This window comes from Cygnus atratus, chromosome 1 (assembly GCF_013377495.2).
Source record: "Cygnus atratus isolate AKBS03 ecotype Queensland, Australia chromosome 1, CAtr_DNAZoo_HiC_assembly, whole genome shotgun sequence".
NCBI classification, from domain to species: Eukaryota; Metazoa; Chordata; class Aves; order Anseriformes; family Anatidae; genus Cygnus; species Cygnus atratus.
Genome location: NC_066362.1, coordinates 93,046,442 through 93,067,898, shown reverse-complemented (window position 1 = coordinate 93,067,898; position 21,457 = coordinate 93,046,442). Strand labels below are relative to the sequence as shown.

The 21,457-nt window shown below is 35.2% G+C and overlaps 1 protein-coding gene across 1 annotated transcript in view; it reads right to left on the bottom strand.

Annotated features, from left to right (window-relative positions):
• ABI3BP (ABI family member 3 binding protein) overlaps positions 1-21,457 on the bottom strand; it is a 134,392-nt gene that overhangs the window by 98,541 nt on the left and 14,394 nt on the right. Inside the window, exons 3-7 of the mRNA XM_050710963.1 lie at positions 20,825-20,893; positions 17,789-17,921; positions 7,923-8,104; positions 4,947-5,008; positions 125-176 (exon numbers count right to left, since the gene is read on the bottom strand). Coding sequence (XP_050566920.1) covers positions 125-176; positions 4,947-5,008; positions 7,923-8,104; positions 17,789-17,921; positions 20,825-20,893 — 498 coding nt within the window. The remainder of the gene's footprint in view (positions 1-124; positions 177-4,946; positions 5,009-7,922; positions 8,105-17,788; positions 17,922-20,824; positions 20,894-21,457) is intronic.

Here is a 21,457-nt window from a genome sequence, read left to right as displayed (position 1 = left end):
TACCGATTCTAAAAGGGAAGTTTCATGCATTCACATCACAGTCAGTAGTTTTTTTTCCCTCCTATTCATTTTAAATCAGTCTTGCAGAACAAAAGAAACAGTTAAAAAATATATAGAAGATTACCTTGTTTGATTATTGTGACAGGGACCAACTTCTTATTATCTCGTAGCGTAAGCTGAAAGAAGGGAAAAAAAGCCTTGGGATAACTGCCATCATAGTAATTGAACTTTCTTAGTAACAAAAATAGAGGGCTCTAATCCAAAACCGCGCCTGCCCCAAGTTAATGCTGGATATGGCTCTGGCCCCAGTTACTGAGGGTTACGCTATTGCTTCAGTTCCCTTGGGTTAACATAGTAATATTGCATTTTGATCCCTTTTTTCAGTTTGAGATGTTTTGCTTCATAAAAACACAGTATTTGACAGCTTAGGAAACCCCAATCTTTTTTTCTTTTAAGAATCTCTTGAGCACTCACTAGGGTGTAGACCAGAAAGCTAAGAAAAACTGACATTAACTAAAACAAAACATCCGAAATACAGGCAATTACAAATGTGGTTACAGGATAAAATTATATTCTCAGGAAGAGTATTTTTTGAACACAAACTATTCCAGAACCAAGTGTACATTTGTAACTATCAGCATGCTTGGGTCCATAGTCTGCGTAAAGTATGAGTAACTGAAGAGTTGTTTAATTCAGTGAAAGTGGTTCCAAAGACTAATTGGCCAGCCACCCGTGTTCTTCTCAGAATTGTTAAGCTAAATACTTGCACTCTTCTGCTGTTCGTTTGTCTTTTACCCAGATTAGCGTTTGCCTAAGTGTGCATCTTTTTCAGAATTCTGATAACCATGAAAAGAAGTACATGAACGAACCCCACATTTTTTAAATAAGAAAACAGCTGGTCTGTATGATTATAAATCAGTATTCCCTACCACACATGTGTAGTAGGACCAACTTCTGAAAGCCTTTAATATAGTAAGGGGAGGGGAAAAGGAAGACTGCCATGTCAGCAGTAGGAGAATGCTAAATACTTTAAAAGTGGAGGTTTTCTTTTATTTATGTTTTTTTATCAGTTATACCTGAGTTACAAGAAAGAAAATAACTCAAACAACTACCTCTCTGAGTTAAATGTACACCACTTAAAGTCAGCATCAGTTTAAGTTCATTTTGCACTTCATGATATCTGGTCTACTTCACGCGAAAACGCCTGCATGAAAATTCAGCATTTGATGAAATTTATTTACTTAACGCTATCTATTTCTGCTCTCCTCTAAATATTTACATCTTCAAAAAGTACTGGTTAGAACAAACCAAAAGCCTAGGAAGCTGGAAGAAGACAGATCTTAATAGATAAGATAGCTTTTTCTTCAAGAAAATGGATGGAGGCTGCTTATTCTACAAAAGCCATTACTTTCTGTTACCTAATAACAAGTTTTCATTGGTATGAATATGGTCAATCATTGCCACTGACAAAGGATATGAAATAATGTTCCTTTCCTATCACTATTTTGCCTTTATTATTAATAAGCCTACCTTTTTATTTTGTCTTTTAGTGAAAAAAAAATGTTTCAGCTTATCAGCTTTTGAAGTAACCCTGCTATTCATGTAACTAACAAGTGGGATAAAATGCATATATTCGAAGCAGCTGTCCATTTAATTGTATTTCCCATCAGGAGCCCTTATAATCAAATAAACAACTCTTAAGAGTCCACTCACACGACTCTAGCGTGAAACTTGTAATCATAATTATTATTAGTCCTCATACTAATAAAAGACTCTTACATTCATTGACGAGAGCATACTTTGTTGACTAATGATGACTGTTGACTGATGACTGATGCCAACAAAACAAAAATGCTAAATACACTAAGCATGCATTAAAATACATTCAAAATTTAGCTTATCACTTGAGAACAAATCACTGACACGAAATCTATGTTCTGCAGCTGCTGTACTTATGCTGTTTATGCGCACCAATATGCAAGTGCTACACTTGAAATGTAACACCATGTTGTCAATCCTCTTATTCTCAGTCTCCAAAAAGCACCTAGTACAGGTGCTTTTAATTTTTTTTTTTTAATTTTACTATATCTAGTAAAATTTATGACTTTGAGCAAACCATTTCAGAAACATTAGCGTATCATCTGTAGTAATAGCACTGTTAACTGTATTTTCCAGGCACAGAATACAAAGCACATAGGTGTTAGGAACAATAGTTATTAAAGTGATTGTGGAAACTCCATGAAGGAAGATGACAAAAAGTATTGCTTAATTTCAGGGGAAAATTAGATTTGTAAGCTATACCATCAATCAGGTATCTTAAATTCTGACTGCATACTTGTTGCATAAAGGACTACAGTTCTTTGACATTCTATCAAATGGTATATGGCCACATAACTTCTAGAATACTCGTTCTTTCTGTATTTTTTATATATAAGTAGCCAACAAATAATTAGCATATACTTAGAGACTCCTCAAGGAAGCATTACAGTCAACATGGCTTGGGTAAGCTTGGGAAAAACACGTTTTCAAGTGATAGAAGTTGGGAGCCCTGCTTTTTGACTGAAAAACTCAAGGAGGACTCCACCTTTCAGCCTGACATTATGAAACTATGGGAACCTACTTAGACAAAAGACGAAAGAAATTTCCTCTGCATTCTCTCCACCCTACCACCACTCATTGTTTATAAAGGGAAAAACAACGACTGTCCCTAGAGGTCTTCTTTTTTTTCCCCTCTCATTAGTTGTAGCTTACATAGCCCCAGGAGATTAGTCAAACTTAGTGGATGAACCTGCCAAAAGAAACACAAGCTGAAATGTGACTGATGTTGAAAGGGCAGAATGACTAGATGGATCGGTAATGTTGCTTTAATAAACAGCCTTTAAAAATGTCTCCTTACAGAGAAGAATTAGAACCATGCTCATACAATTTAGTTGTGTCTTTGGAGAAAAAACAAGGCACAAACAAAGCTTGGCCTAAACAACAGTTATTTTGGCTTTGCACTGATGAAACATACTCCACCTAATACTGTGGAAACTGAAGTAATAACATAAATTTAAGAGCTGGACACTATCAGCTTCCCAGCCTTAATTTATGACTTTTTGCACCACTGAAGTGAGAGTGGTAAGAGATTTTTTTTTTTGAACAATCTGTGGAATGTTTTCATGATATTTCTATGGAGGGTGATGAAGCAGTAATACTCTTGAACTAAGCCCTGTGAAGCTGACTAAAAAGACTTGATATTGGCTCAAGTCTTCTTTTCATGCTTAAGCTGTACAAATATTTGGAAAATTGTTTTAGCTCACTTTCTCAGGACTTCTCTTGCATAAATAGAATCCCTGCTTTCATGGCAGTGGCCTTACAGGGTTAGGGTTCTGACACACAGGAATAAAGGAACATAGTTTGCATACCAGAAGCCAGAATGTATTACCTGGTCTTATGCTGCCACATATAGCTTTAAAAATGTTTATGGGACCAACGGAAAGAACAGTAAAGTTGACTTCATCAGCAATGTAATGAGATGAGCACCTTCTTGAATATCTATTCAACTGGCTTCAAATTACCCACAGATAAAACATTTTCTCTTGAATGTGAGGCATGATCATGTCCCCAACAACCTAAGTGTTATACTACTCTAATTCAGTATGTAAAGCTCTAATTGAAGTATTACTATCCTAAATGAATACCTGATTATTCCCGCAAGAAACGATATGTAATGGGCTGTGGTTTGAGTCACGAAGGATTTCCAGGTCTTAAAATTACAGACAGTTTACAATATTGTTCAATACTATAAATGAACAATGCAAAAACATACATGACAATCTCCTACTAACAAAACACCCAGAATATCAGAGACAGAAGAGAATCATGAATAACTAATTCTTCCTTTATAATAATCACTCATGAAGACTTTTAAAACATCTGAAGTAACAACAACTTCTAAAACTTTCCTTGGGCAGTTATTCCCTAGTCCACCCCATAGATGCTATCTTAAAAAAAATCATAAATAAAGAAAGCAAAACTGAAGATTAGCTGCTGAACCCTGCCCTTTGAAGAAAAATTTAGAAAAGTAAATGTGAAGAAGCCGATTTAATCTCATACAAGAAGAGGTAATGTTCAAGAGCTCTGAATAAAATTTCGTTTTTTCACTATATTAAAACTAGATTACTAACAGGTTCAGTCTAAAATTCCTTGATTACTGCTTCACTTCTCAACAGGAAAAGTATCTTTATATCTGAATCTATGAATGCACAAAGTCCATTCATGCTGGCTTGGTAACTGTTATTGCAAGTGCCAGATGAGAAAAAATAAGGAAATGAATAGCATTTATTTTGTTTTAAAACAAAAATCTCCATATGGTTTGATGAAATAGTTAAATTCTACCTAGATGAGGATCTGCAAAGATTTAATGAACTGCTTACCTGTCTTGATATGAAAACTAAGTTGCACTTTTCAGCTTTCTCTGGCTCTGTAAACACTTGCCTCACATGATAAATATTAGTGGGTAGACTAAAGTTCACAGAAGACCTGAGTATGTATGAGATTCCTCTCTAAAATAACAGCATTACCTTATCACAAAATGAATTCCACGGAAGTGCAATCTTGACTACAGAAAATCCTCTGATCACCATAAATATCACAAGCTAACAAACCTGACTACTACAATGGGATAAGCAAATTCTAATGCTTAGAATCCACATACTGAAACTATCAGCTTTATCTTTGTTAAACCAGAATCAGTAGGTTTAATCAATTCATCTATCATTCTCAATCATTTAATCAATCCACACATTTAAACACTTCTCCATATAGTTATCTAGTCTTAGATTTACAGATTTTTGGTATTGGTGATTTGTGGTCGTATTTTCTTTCTCATTTTAACAGAGAAGCAAAAATTAGACTGTACAAAATACAAATCTGGTTTGAAAAATAAGACTATTTTTGCATACCTGTGTTTGGGTATTAGGTACCAACTTGTACATATTCTGGAGATGTCCATTTACTTTTTTATCTGATTTGACAGAAAGAAAAAAAAATGCAATTACTTTTTGTTTTCTCCAAGCAAAGCAAATAAAGTTTATTCTACTTTTTCAACAGCTAAGCAATTAACGAGACTTAATTACGATGTATAAAAATATAGCGCATAACAATTTTGTTCAGTCCTGTTTTTCTAGATTTTTTTTTTTAATTAATTCAAGTGCAAAGCCTGCACTTCATGTTTTGACAGGGAGGAAATGTTTTTGCTCTACCACAGGGGTAAGAAGGCTGAAATAGCTTCTAATAGATTAGAAGCTTCTTGTGATGGAGCTGTAGATACAGAGGAGAAACAGTCCCTTTTCCCGTCTCTTGTGTTCTTCATATTCTTAAATACTTCAATACTTCAAAATTTGTCTATAAATTCCGTCTTTGCACTGCCCTGCTCCCTTTGAGTCAACAGGACAAAAAGCACAAATCAAGGTTAATATCATATTTCTTCACAATTCCAGCCAAAATTTCCAGCACAAAAAAGCGCTAGAAAAAAAATCAACTATAGAGAAGTATCAATCAAAAAACATTTAAGTTGACACACTATCATGGAAAATCTTTGAAAGTGCTTGACATTTCTCAGGAACAGGACCTACTATTGACCTGAAGACAAGGCAAAACTGAAAAACATTTCACAGTGATTTCATGAGAAAATCATGTTAAGATGGTCAGAAATAATCTACTTTCATCTGTTTTGGTTAATTTTGGTTAAATAAATATTGAATATTTGCCATGCTTTTTATGTTTTCCTCAAATCATGAATTAAAAACAGATTCTCCTCCCAAACCCTCCCAATGTGTTTAATGTATAATAAAAATTTGGGCTGTGGATTCAACAAATACAGGAACATGAATCAGTAATTGTGGCTTATGGTCATTTATGTATTCTTTAGTGAGGAAAGAAAATTTACAGTGAAGGAGATGTACCTTAATATATGAAAAGACATTGGGTGGCTGCAAGACAGTGTAAGTAATGCAGAGAAAAAAGTGGCTATTTTGTCTGATTGATAAACTGCTACATAGACAGATGATAATAAATTAAATGTTCACTCTATTTGCTGCTCAAAATTTTTCCATCTACCTACTATGCACTAATATGAAAGACTTGAATCTGAAACATGCTGCCAACTTTCTGATTAGAAATTAGTATTTGTTGAAATCAAGTACCTCAAATATGTAACAGACTAGTTAGTACCCATATCAGCAGACCAGAATGTAGACATACAGTTCAATTGCAAGCCCTCCATTTTTAGTTGCTGCAGAACTACCCACTGAATACACAAGTCTATGTTCTAGAAAAAAAGAAATCTTATCTAAAAAGTTTAGGAACTCTTAGAAGAACGTCTTTCAACCCAACTCAATCTGTCTCCATAACTCAAGAATGATTTTTCTGGCGTGTTAAAAACATGGTGTCTGTAAGAATATCATTTAGAAATATATTATACATAAATAGCAAATTTTGTGATGCCAGTAGACATATTTCAATCATAGTCTTGAACACAGTACTAAACTCTAAGCACTATTCACTCTTATTCTCTCAAATGCTCAAATCTATTTTGGGACTAGTTCAATAAATTCCTTTAAAATGTTGGAAAAGCAGTTATTTAGCAAGCCTTCTTTAGTGCTGTCAAGTAGAGTTTATTTTCATGAGGTAGATGGGAAAAGACTACCACCATTCTCTACTTTAAGCTCATGGTATAATGACAGCATTATTCTGGACTGCTAAAATAACTGCAGGCACTGGGCAGGTACTTCAAAGTTACAGCTTTCTAATTTATTCTGAAGGCCAGCAAAGTTATCTATTATGAAGTATGAGGACTTTTGCAGAGTTACAAGCCAATCTATGGCTTCCCTCCCTTTTCCTCAGTATACTGAGCTGCGTAACTTACCTGCAACTTGAAAAAGAGTACTAAATAAAATTTCAGCTGGAAATCTCAAATGAATAAGTCTCTCTTATGAGAAATCCCACTCTTCATGTCTCAAGTCAAGCTAGAAATACTGAGCTTAAGAGTTTGTAACATCTGACAAACATCATGCTCAGAATATCTCTATGTAAATGTCTGAGGAAAATAAATCAGATTAGACAATGTCTGTTAAGTCTATCTCAAGGTCACAGGCTTCCTCTCTTCCTTTCTTTAAAAGGCGGGAGACTTTGCTGCGGCATAATTCCTCTATTGACCGCAGTGATCCTTTGAACAATGTGGTTTTTCCATGGTTAACGTGATGTCAACTTGCCTGCACTGTCCTGGGACTTTGCATTAAAAACTTAAAATGTAACTGAGCGAACATCTAGAAATGCCATATCCTGTCTCCATGAAAATCCAAACAAAGGCATATGTCAGAGCCTGTGTTTCCTACAAACACAATTTATATAATTCCTTGACTGAAAATTAACTTCAATTTGAATTTTTCTGCATAGTCATAAGGGGCCCATTGTGATGTATGCTGGATAGGAGAAGCCCTGTCCAGCTTTTAACCAGCTTGAACTTGTAAGCAGATATAAAAGAAGATTCAAACAAGGATAATACTTTCCATCAACTCAGATTAGTAAAGATCTTATTATTCAAGACTCAAAGAAAAAGCTTTGAGCTACATAAAAATGTAGGCAACACTTCGTGTGTATCTGTCTAAACCAACCACTGTTACAGTCTTACCAACCTGCAGCAGATCCTCTATTATTCACAATTAGGTAAGAACACCTTTCAAAAACCGTAGGTAGCAGTTTTTTCAAATACCTTTTATTTCTACTTTCATCAGTTCCTAAAATAATTTGTTAGGGGTGCAGGGATGGTATTTAAACAATGAAAAACTGATCAGTAGCTTACTTTAAGTAATAGCACAACAGAGGAAAAATGCTGTCAAGCTGCATTATTTATTAGATAATTATTACCAAATACTTACTAGACAGAACTGTCTTATGATTGAAAGTCTTGCTCCATATACTATCCTCTACGTTGTCTTTAACTCCAAACTCATAAACTGTGTTTGGCTTTAGATTGTCCACTACCGTCTCTGTAACTGGGCAAAGCTGAAAAACCCATTTCTTGTCTTTATTCTTTTCTCTGTAGCGAACAGTATAGAACCTGCTCAAAAGAAAAAAGGGAAAAAAAAGTCATTTTTTCTTCACAAAGAAACTCACTGCAATGCTTTTTATTAGGAATTACTAAGACAACTTCTACTGACCATTGTTCTTGTTCTTTTTGGCCCCTTAGGGTCATCAAATACAAGAAAAGCCGGCATACCTTCCCAGCCCCTGTTATTTCTAAGATACGTATGAGATCCCAATATGAGATCCTCATAGAGATCCCAATATCAGAAGTATTAGAAACAGAGCGAAAGAAGAGTCTCATTAGACACAAACACTCATGTGTGGTTCTGAGCACAAACTGCAAGTTTATTTTACAGGCAGTTTCTGTGATTCTGACGTAAGTCAGACCTAGTCAATTGAATCATGAACCTATTAGTCAGGGAGCCTCAACCTGTTTCTTAGAATCTTCTAGATCTGCTCAAGAAAAGGTGTTCCCCCCAAAACTAGTCCAAAAGTAGTCTCTAGAGGAAAAAACAGTAATAGTTGACATTTATAAAATACATTCCTCATTTGGTGATCCCATTATGTATTGCTCACACTTAAAACAAGGCGTTACTTTCTGCAGTTTAAATCAATAATGCAATGAATACTAACAGATTATGAAACTAAAAAACGTTTCTACAGAAATTGCCCAATTAAATCAAGCAGCACCACCCTGAAAAAGTATGACTGCAATGCAGTATAAAACACCACAATGTAAATGGTGAGTTACGGCACAAGAACTCCACTGCCGGCTACAGTCTCCTTTTCAATATACATACTGTATCACTGCCAAAATGGGGTGGGGTTTTCTGTTTTTTGCAAAAAATGTCGGAGACGTTTAGCATTTTTTTTAATCCAAGTATTACTGAAAATTGTTACATGTACCACAAATAAAACACATCCATCTTACATTGCCATAAGCTGAAAAAGGATGAATTTCATCCAATCGTGTTTTCCTACACTTCAATAATTGCTTGAGGAAAAGAAAATTAAGGTCAAACAAGAAATGCAACTTAAAAACCCTGCTACAAGCCAAGAATAATTCAGAAACATAAAGAAAAAGGAATTTGAGTTGTGAGATTTAATCCAGATATTATATAGAAAACATAACGAAATATAGGAAGGGACCTTAAGAAAACAACCAAAAAGGTTTTTAATACACTGCAAAGGTATCAAGTTTCAAGGTCCAGATTAAAATCACTTAACAGGCAAAATAAAAAGACTGTCAATGCATAGACCACCTTTTACCAAAGTTACAGATGAGCATTCCCAGAGTAGAGTAGAGTATACATGAAAGATAAGTACATATGTATAGACATATACACACATCTTTCATATATATATATATATATATATATATATATATACACACACACATACATATACACACACCCCTATATACCTAAATGCATATATTTCCCTGCTGAGGACAGGGAAATTCCTACTTCATTAATAAAACGCAACCTATGACAAGGCAAGGGTCTACCACAGAAAATATTTTCACACACCAAGGTTGATTTTGCTTACACATTTTATCCCATAACTATGATTTTTTTTTCCTTGGCACCAAAACCACAGGTTCTCCTGTTTTAGAATTTACAGCTCAGAAACCTGTAGGCTGGATTAACAACAGAGAGTGAGATTGTTACCTACCAAATTGAGCTACCAAAAGTTACTCTGCTAGGTTATAAAATTAACGTTTATGTTGGTTCACAAGACTCTCTTCATTAGCTGTACTACTTAGCACTCAAGACAAGCCATAATCTAACCCCAAAAAGTCTGCTTTTCAGTAGCGATTAAAGTTGCTAACATTAGAGTACTTCACACAGTTCCTCAGAAACTTACTATTTTCTACTAGTCCGAGACTTCATACACTTGTTCTTCTTGATCAGCCAGCATTCAGCAAACACCCACAACAATGCCACCCACAATGGTCTGCTCTTTAATCTTTGTCCATAAACTCTCAGCTGGCTCATCACTCATCCCTATGCATTCCAGCTGCCCCCTCACATGAAGGACATCTTCACCTTCTCATCTTCCCAGCCTGTCCTTCCTAAAGAGCCTGTATCGCTCCATTGTAACTGTTTGGTCATGCAAGGCATCGCACCACATCTTGCCACCTCAGCAGTCCCCATTGTATGGCTTAGTAAGTTTTTCAGCAATGATCACCACTATTTTCCTATGCTACATTTGCTGCACTTTCATACATGCAGCTGGTAAAGTCAGCCTTGGAAATGAATGAAATATGATTACTAGTGTAGATCCTCTCCTGATCGATTCTTGAATATCAAATAATGGTATTAATACTCTGCATAATTATTTCTGTGGGCTGTAACCTACCCAGATTTCACACGTCAAGCAATATGAGATCTAACTATCATTTGGACTGACAAAAAGTTTTTGATAAGAAATTATTGGCAATGCTAAAATAAGCAAAATTTCTCCTCCTTTATCTTCTTCGTCCCATCATACATAATCACATAGATATTAACACATGACAAAAGTACTGAAATCTGTCACTCTCTTGCAAAGGAAGTAACAGAAGTAAATAAATCCCATCTGAAACACAAATACATCTTGCTGGACCCCATACAATCTCTTGTAAGGGATTTAGAATAGCTATAGATCTGTAAACAAAATGTGATACACAAATAGAAGTAGCCATCTTCTTCTCAGCTTTCCTGAAAGGGGAAATTTCATTTGCTTTCATCTTCATCCTTAACTCTTCCTCCCTGCTTTAGCTGAATGGGATAGACATAAAGTGACTGTATGAGATGGAAAGAAAACATATGGATTCATTGCAATTATTAACAGTCTAAATCAATAGTTGCATCAGAAACGAGGGGAAAAAAACACTCCAAATTACTCACAATTAATAGGCTTTTAAGCAGTTGGTCTCACTTGCCTCTACTGTAGAAAATGTTCTGTTTGTGAATACTATTTCCACACCTGCAAATTCCTTCTCCCTAACATGAATTAAAAAACTGAGAACGCTTGTATGTAGACAAAAAAATCTTTCAGTAAAGTTCAATAATATAAAAAATACAAGAAGATTTTTCATAGTTCTGCCAAACCATGCCACTAGAAATAGAAACGTATAGCACATAAAGCATGTTCTCTCAACTCCCAAGATTTCCCAGCCTGTAAAAGCTTCACTAAGGGTGTAATTATTTCAGTGGAAACTTGCCACCATGAGTACTAAAAACACTGACTGTAGTGATAGAATTTCCTCAATCCATTTCAATAAAAAGCAACCAAAACAAAGTTCAATTTAACAATTTGCAAGTCACAACGGTTTGAGTATTAAAAATATAAAGATGGTAAACAAGATATATTTTTTGGAAAATGCAATTATTTTAGTGCAGGAATTCAGAAATGTTAATTTTTGTCATTAAAGAACAATGTTTGTTCTTTGTTAAACCAGACCAACAAGCTGCCAAATACAGAGCAATTTCAGGTCCTGCATGAGAATATTCTACTGATTACACATAGAGGGAAAAAAAAACAAAACACTATAGTATCAAGTAATTAACACATATAATTGAAGACATGAGAAAGCAGTAAAATCCAGTCACTGCTCATGTATATCAATCCCCTTGTATCAGTGACATACACATAAAATTTGCAGTTAGTCTGTGATGCACATCAGAAGCTGCAAAATTGCTTTTCCTTGATTGCAAATATTTAGGGAAACCTCTGTACAGATTCTCCTGCCAAATAATACATGGCAGGCTGAAATGGAGTCAGGTAGAAGGGGGAAAGGTGTGCTATCCTACTTCACAGACACAGCATGGTCCCATTATCTCTGTGATATGAAAATATGATTGTGTACTGCAGTCTAATAGCTAGTATAAAAGTAAAACACTATTCATATAAAGCATAACTGAAACAGCCCTGGGAATGCTATTCACACCTGTGAGTGTTAGGTTGGTATTTCAGCAAAAGGTGGCACGCCTCATTTCCTGGATTCTAGAGCAGTTAACAGTCAATGAGAATGTATTTTCATCTGCATTTTCTTTGTGTGAAAAAACCTGTCAGCATTTAGCTGCTTTTTGTTTTGATTGTTTATTTGTTTTGGCAGAGGATGTGAAAAGGGTACAATTTATCAGAAAAAGGTTTACTGAACAGAACTTGTATTCTTAAAACAAATACTAATCAAAAGATTTCAAGGTTCACTTCACTTCCATTTCAGCTAAGACTGTATAAAACATTAGAGCTCTTTTACTAAGTTCCATAAAAATTATTTTCTCTCCCTCTCTTTCTAATGGGCTGTGTTTCACTCATTAGAGGAAACATCCAACCCAATGACTGTGTGGACTTCAGAGAAATTTTACCTCCTCCTTTTTCACTAGACAGCTGAAAGGGCAATAAACTCCAACAATTCAAACACAAGTTATCGTGAGCAGGTGAGGAGTACTGCTCCACTTGTGGTTAACTGCTGCAATAAATGAAGCAAGGGGAAGACATAAAGAGCCTACAGTCATCAAGGCAGTCTCTCTCCGTATGCATTTGTGCAATATTATGTTTAATGTTTGCATTCTAGAAATCTCTACATAAAAGAGCCCTAAGTTGTATTTTACAATATTCTGACCTCACTTCACGCCACCTGTGATACATGCAAAATGTGCAATAATGACAGAAATAAGAGCAGTAAAAATAATCTCATCATCTGAAGGAAGCCACGAGAGTATGATTATAATCCATAAATTAACTGGTGTAGTTATTCTGTATCTGAAAAATCTATGCAAGACTAAGCGTGATACAGAAGACTGTTTGTATCCTTTCTCTGTTCAATGTATATAGTTTTGCTTTTGCTTTTTTTCCTTTTCTTTTCCTTTTTTAAACACCCCACGTTGCAAGACAGTGACACCTTTTCTTTCTCAGATAGAGCTATCCCTTTTATCACACAAGATATCAAAATATTATGAACACTTCAAAGAAACAGCCCCAAGGTTTTTGCTTTTGGAATTAAAGAAACCTTGCTCCCTGCTACAAGAAGAAAAATTCTAGGAAGTACTGTTTTCATATAGCAGTATGAACAACATTGTCAAAAATTTCAGTGATATTTTTTCCAATTGTTAACCAGATCTCTTTTTAGACAGATTACCAGAAAATGCTAGCACTGTTAAATATTTGGGCCCAAAAAGTTAGATACTGGAAATCTTACAATGCAAATGGTTTTACAGGATTTTTCAGGCTAGGTCAATTTGTATAAATATCATGGGTTTATTTGGACATGACACTAAACAAAAAATTACGCCTTGGAGAAATAAGAACATTTCCGATCTCTTGTCATAGATAAAACATTATAAAACCTAATTCATTTTTGCACATAGGAATGCAATCAGTCTTTTAAAGAGACTATTAACACATTTATTTATTTGTTTATAGTAAGACGTCATTGGAAGCACAGCACCCATTTAGCGCTAGATAGGAATAAGGGAAACAGTTTGAATTATGGTTTCTCAGACATTGTTTCACAAATTGGCACATGAAGTTAGTGTATCGTTTCCAAGCTTACTTCAAAGTAACAGACAGGTATGTAGAAAGATGGAAAGAATCATATCCCTGATGGCTACCAGTTAAGTTTGTGAAGCACTTCCAAATGTAGTTTTCACTTGTACATGATCACTAACGATCATTTTCCTGTCTTTTTTTTTTTTTTTTTTTTTTAAGTAAAATTATGGATATGAGTTGAAGAGTCAGAGGTTCTGAAAAATTAGAGGCTGACAACCAACAAATCTTTCCATGTTTAAATAAGCTTTCAACATATACTCCCACAGCAGTAACTCAAAAGCATCTGAAATTCAGGAAGTTAATTTGTTGCAGCATGTTTTCCTCAACGAATTCTGCTAAGTTTAAAATATATGTTCTATGACATCTGCAACCCAAAGTATGATTACGTTGCCAGCTCACAGTGACACAGATTTGTAGATATGCACAGAAGATGCATGCAGATAACTTTCTGAATTTAAGGTTTTAAAAATTCTACTCTGTGCTGTACTGTATTAAGAGTAAGTATGGATTTTTCTTTCTACCCCTCCATCCCTTATTCCTTCCTCTCCCCCCCCCCCCCGCCCTTTTTCTAAAGTATCAGACAAATCAGGTAAAGCACAGGATCTGCACTATTTGTAAATATGACATTAGAATATTCCTATTACAGGCAAACAAAATTTAAACAATATAAACATGAACTCGTCCAAAGTTCTTAACTTACATATATTTCATGGCAAAAAAACAAAAAGCATACCTTCAGGTTCAAAATTTCTATTTCACAAAAACAAGCCTGCTTGTTTTTATTTATTTATTTTTTATTAATAAAATACATCATTCTATCTGGAAACCCTGTTTTTGTCTTGCATGGAACACCCTTCACACACACACACAAAACAAAACACAACAGACTTTAGACGCTGCCTTTTACAACCCCTTGCTCGGTTTTGGAGTCTGTGGAGTTGTTCTAACCAAAGGGAAGGCCAAGAAAAGTCTATACAGTGGTCTATACTCTTTTTTTTGGATCTAAATGGCCACTAAACATACCCCCCTATGTTTATTATTACAGCTCTGTCCATTAATGGTTGCTTGAACACTGAAAGGCAGGAGAAGCAAGTCTCTCCCCTCTCTGAAATACAAAAAGAGGAACTCAACATGTCTGTGCAGCAGGTTACCATGGCTTTGCCATCCTCCTTTACCAAGCACCTCATACTGGTGTTAATCAACAGAATATACCAAGAAACCTACCTTAACATTGTTGGTGGAACCTTTCTGGTGTTGTGGAGTTTCTATAAGTTACATAAAACTAATTAAATGATTTTTGGGGTGGTTTTTGTTTGTTTGCTTTGTAATTGTTGTTTTCATTTTTTTTTGGTCTCTTTTTTTTTTTTTTTTTTTTTTTTTTTGCATTCTAGTGCTTTTAATCAGAGATGATAACCATTTCAAAGAGGCTTTAAAATTTGACTTTGTGAAGAAATTCCAACCAAACACAGAGCAGTGATTATCTTCACTTCCCCATGGAATAAGGGTTTGGGGTTATCTTGAAGGAAATATGTAGCACTCCATTGTCTCATGCCCTTAACTTCCAGAGAGTTACGTGAAAGAAACCAAAAGATGATTTGTTTACAAATGACATGGGAAAATTTTTTTCTTCGTTGGAGTTTCTTAAAAAGCACTTTGTAGGTACAGAAGGATGCTATGTGCTCTCAGTAAACAAGCAATAGTTTCACTGAAGCAATATGATACCAATGCTCTTTGACAGCATGGCACCTCTTATTGAAAACTCATTTGCTCACAAAACCTGATCTTCTAAGGAATATTCCACTGAGGTCACTTGCACTAGAGAATACTTTGGCAGACAGACCCATGCTGTTCCATATGGTTTCCATCTCCTGAGTCAGTAACTTGTCCAACTAGCTTATATTATGCAATATTTGTACAAAAGCCTAAAGGCCATCCGGAGATGGTAAAATCTGAGGCTGAGAACAGTTGACTCCACTTCAGATCATACAGATTTCCAGATCTAAAACTTTATGGGATGTTAACCAACAGAACTGGGTGAAGGGGTCATAATTGCCACATACTGCCAATGTCAAAGTGTAGAGGTTAATCACTAAACTATCTTGAGGATAATTAACAGAACATTTCAACACATCACTCTAAGTAGAACATGCCAGAAGAAGAAGGATCAAGTATGTGAAGTACACTACAATAGACACAAATGTCGATGAATCAATTGTCTGATTTTCAGTCTTGTACTTCTAACACAATGCTAACTTCCTAAGGATGGGCTACTTCCTAAATATTTCTTATCATAAATATTTAATTATCATTCAAATTGCTATAATAAATTCATATTTTTTCTTCTATATAATGACTATAAGTATACTGGAATCCTATCTTGGCTTGGCATTATAGACACATACACCATGGTGACATGGAGAACTGTTATCTTCACTTAGGCAGATCATGAGCATTTTGATTCATTAAAGGCAAACAATACACAAGCATCACTTAAGTGATTCTTTTTTCTCCATTATCTTTACTGCTATTCACGGGTGTCAGTACATCTTCACAGAGTTGAAGTACACTGAGATATTTAAACAAAATGAACACTACATCTCTTACAGTCTCTTATGGGGCAAAGGGGAAGTAAATAGGTGGTACTTCAACCTGACAACATTCCATTAAAGCAGAAGGCACATTAAAAGCAACTGCCCAAGACGAATCAGCTAACTGGACTAAACTTTTAACTGCAGAAAGAGAATTTTGGGAGATGCATACCATGAATTGTTGCACAGCCACAGCAAAAACAAGTCTCACACAGTAGAGTAGCAAACATACCTTCTAAACATAGCAAAACACTGGTAGCACTGCACTAAAGGGAGAACACTACACATTGTGTTAAACAGTTTGTTCAAACTTTGAGTCAATGAATGTCCAAGAAGAACATTCAGTTACTGAGGAGGAAAATCAAACTTGATGAAAGCATTGTGGTTGGTACCATATACCTCGATTCTTTGGCTGGATTAATACCAGATATATGCCTCTTCTAAAGGATTCTCACTTCCCACTAAACAACAGCTGTAACTTTGTGGATGACGCAGAAGATAAGTAAGATAAGATGGTAAAAAATGGTGCTAAAATCACTGTGGGCAGAAGACTTCACAGCCTCCTCCACAATCAGCTCACTTCTTTGATTTCTAACCATAGGAAACTATTTGCTTCCTTCTTGATCAAGAGAGCAAAAATTAAATCTATGAGCAACCTCAAAAACCTTTTATTTCTACTAGAAAGAAATGCAATTAAGTTACATGCTTAGATATTTGCTAATGTTTCACAACGAATTCCTAATAAGGATTAGCATTGTGTTTGCAATAATCTTTGAAATGCCAGTTGGTGATAAAGATCCAAAGTTGTTCAAGAGAATTTTTTGAAGCTTGAAAAGGGTTAGTTCAAAAATTTTTGGAGGTAAGAAAAAGGCATAGGAGCTACATGTTTTTTTTTTTTTTTCACATGATCAAAGTTTGACATCCAGTTTAATGGTGTCAAGGGGACTTTTATTATCAACATCAAAGCAAGCAGATTAAAGGTCTAAATTAGACAGCTACAAAGTTTGTCTAAATAGAAAAATAAAAAGGAAAAAAATGTTCACGTTAATGCAAAGATTCGTTAACAAAGCAAGATGATGCTTTCAAACAAGATGTTGATGTATCTCGAAAATGGGTGCACAAAGTTCTTCGTTTTACAAAACACTGCTGAGTTGAATGGAGCTTCACAGGAGGTAAACAAAGACCCCCAAAATAGTATTTTGTCATAAAAGGAAGAATACAAAAAGGAACACCAAAAAGAACAGAGCATGGAATACATCAAGTTCAACAGTTTCTTCCAATTTATTCAAATACAAAGGAAGGTAGATCCAAGTCCACTGGTTTAAGAACAATGGATCTGTGGTGAAACAGCAAGACTTGTACTTCAGCATGTAGGCATCTGACTGATTTCCAATCAAGACAAGTAAAGGCTTGATAACCATTAAATTAAGCAAAGGAGCAAATTTACTTCCTATTCAGAACTATTGCTTCCAGTGTTTTCATTTCCACTGTCAAATTTTTTCAGCCACACCAGATAGCAACCTGCAAAGCTTCAAGCTTGAAATGCTAAATTAAAAAATGATCATTACAAAAACTGTTTTCTGTTATTTTACCTGTCACTAGCACAGTTACTTGTTGCTGTCCAGTCATGTTGAGGGTTCACTAGGATGCCCCAAGAGAGGAACACAGAGGTTGGGGTGAGAGTGCCAACTACCAGCTGCAGAGGCTTTTGAGTCTTGGTCCGACCTACATAAGAAACATGCAATTCCAATTACAAGTTAGTTTCTCTTGCAGTATGTAGGGGAATGTTTTTGCAGTCAGATAGTCAAGTAAATAAAGTCAAAATTTGAAGATAAAGGTACAACAGCTCGCTCTTTTTATTACAGCCAGCACTTCTAATGTATGATTTAAAAACAGGGGGTAGAGACAGTGTCTGTGATCTGTTTGTTGACTTCTCATTGAAAGGAAAATGGAAGGGAGACTGCTCCTTCCCTGAAGCCAACTGAGCAAGAACAGAGAAAAAAAATATAGAATGAAGTTTGCAGAAAGGAAAGGATACGAGTAGAAGGCAGCAAGAGCAGAGATTAGGTTACCACTTAAAAAAAAGCAGATATCAGACACACAGTCAAGCCCCAGAGGCAACAGAAAGACTATTTTTTTTAGGAAGTTGTACAGAACACATTTCAACTTAGGAAGAAACTGGAATATTTTACTTCCAGACTTATGGATACAAGGTAAATCAGAAGGAAAGAACCCATCTTGCTATTATTTGGTGGGCAGGAGAGACACCGGTTTACAAAATTTTGTTACAATTTTATCTTTTAATAAGCTTTCTCTATTACTCATTTTTCAGATTATGAAAGCTTTTTTGGTGTTTTTGGTTTGCTTAGTATGAAGTTAATCTGCATATAGCTTAAAGTTCTGGCTGTCTTGGACCGCATCACTTAAGGTGTTATACATAGTTCAGGACATCACTCTCATTCCGTGTAATAGAGAAATAGTGTCTTCTTGGCAGGATTCCTAAGAACACTGCAGTTGTGTCCACAAATAATTCATACTGTCTGCAGCACTTTTCATCAAGTGTGTAAAAAGAACTTTATTTAAATGAGGTTTAAAAGCTAATAGTTGGAAACAAAGAAGCGATCTAGAGCAACAACTTTGAACCTGAAGTTTGCGGACTGCTACAAGCCCAATGAGAACCTTCATTGTATGATGAATTAAATGGAAATTCATATATTCCTTACATCATTCTACATGAAATATCTAAAGGATCTGTACCTCCTCATAACATACCCATGACCACAAGCGTACCAAAAGTTTATAAGCCACCAATCTAAAGATTATGTTTTTCACTGTTGTGAAACAAATCGAAGTTTCTTTTCATGCCTTTTGATCCCTAATATCTGTTCACTTAGCAAGCCCGAAGAAAGTTTGATCCGTACTTTCAACCAATTTGCATTTAGACACCTTAACTGTGTGGGTTTTTACTGTACATTGATGGTGAACATGTTAGCAAAAAAAAAAAAAAAAAAAAATCAAACAAACCAACCACTGTCTACCCATAAGAGGAAGTAGGATATGCTTTAAAATACTATGGAGCATCTGAAGGCAAATATCCAAATAACTTTCCTGGTTTCTGGACCAGTTCCCCGGCTCCTTCTCCATTGTTAAAGAAAAAATTAAAACAATCAGTATGGTCATCTACCAAACCATTTGGTAAATCTTCTGTCTACAGTGAAATCCCTTTTTGATCACTTTTTGAGAAAATACAGAAAACATGCAACTTAAAAACAAACAAAAAGAAAACCCCACAAGCTCTCATGTAACTTGAACTCATGCTGTTGTTTTTTGTGACCTATGTATAATTTTGAATATGTCTTACTACGCCATTTGTGACCAATTAGAAACTAATGATTTATGTACTTTAAAACCAGGAAGTATGTGATCATCTATTTTGATCTGTATAAATACAAAGCATACAACTCTGTATTAATCAGAGTTTGAACCAGAACCGTAAACGGTCTTCATATGTAAATTTAAAATTGCAGTGACACAGATTCTACCATCATTGTCAGTAATTTGTCCAGTCTAACTACTCTCAATACTAAGATGACCTGCTGTAATATTTAATTACCATTAAGCCAACAGTTATTCTTATACCTTTATCTGCTCGACTGAAAACTCAAATATCAGACTCTTGTTTGACAAATCAGTTTCTGTAGACTATAGATAATAAAATTAATAATGTCCATATATATATATAAAATTGGGCACATTTTTGGTCCATGTTTAAATATATTTATGTGTGTATAAATATACAAACGCACGCACACATGTATATACACTGCGGGTCTGAAAGGTAAATCACTTTTCAAAATGTTTCCCAGCATTCTGTTCTATGTTTGGCTTTGAGTGAGCAGAAATTAATTCCAGCCAGGAATTAGAATAAACTTCTTATAAAGATTTCTAAGTCTAAACACATACATATATACTAACAACTTATTCTTTGCAACAGCACAGTGATCCTGAGAGTCATCCCTGTACCAAAATAAGGAACTAAAACCTAACAACATTAATGATATAATTGATGTCATGTAGAAAGTCTTTGAAACAGACAAGAAGGAAATTCAGATTTCTGCTGTGCTACGTATATTTTAAGCTAGAAGCATTCCTTTTTCCTTAACTGCTTTGTATCAGCAAGCACTGTAGGAGTGCTGAATTACATACACACAGGTCACCATTTCTAATTAGAAAAAAGAGCATTACCATAACCATGGATGAAGGAATCCTTAACTGGCAGTTTAGAAAGAATAACTTCAATCCACCACACCACTGTATTTCAAAACTTTTACTTTTTTGTGTGCACTTATATATCTCTTTAAACATCAGAAATTAATATTCTGAATTTCAATTCTCATTTATAAGAGCTTTTTACAAGAACCATCCCTAGATTTTGAGCAATCTTCATGTGAATGCCACATACATGACTAACTGCTGACTAGGAAATAATGTCCTACATTTCACCTTCATACAGAGTTCATGCATCCCAGTCAGACACCTACAGTTACAAATACCTTTTCAAAGAAAACCAGTAAAAGCAAGATATTGTCCTCCTTAAACTGCTTGAAGAAAGAGATGCAGTAAAATACCTGAGCAAGACTTCTTGTTATTTGAAACACGTGCTGGTCTTACTGAAACCAAATACCGTGGCTCTGCATCTGTAAATGAAGAAACAAGTAATGAGTATGGTGTTGCTGTTTATTTAAGAAAGGGATTAACCTATAATTCATAACAAAAATCTAATATTCAGTAAAGGCTTGACACATTACCCAGTCTTCATGGTCTTTAGGCATGTTTGTTCCAAGGTTTATTTACCAATCATGCAGAAGTATTCTAACCACTAGAAAGAATAACACATCCCTGCAGTAAAGATTTTACCATTCTTTTTGACTGAGACATAACAAAGAGGTGAACTTGGCAGGACATACATGTAACACTTCAACCAAAACATTATTTAGAAAGCAAAGGAGAAGGAAAGCTCAGATGAAGAGGAAAAAAGTGAGAGTTGCTTAGACAGCTGCCATCTACAGGCTACTTACAGTCTTCCCTCTCTCATGAGGTCTAGCATGTGAACAGTAGAGATGAAGCACACCAGAGGAAATTTTGCTGGCCTACTGAATGGTATAACAATATTCATATAACGCTTTTAAATTGTTCTAGCGGAACTGAGAAATTTTACTAGGGTACCAGATTTTACCTCTTTGATATACTTGCAGAAGTAG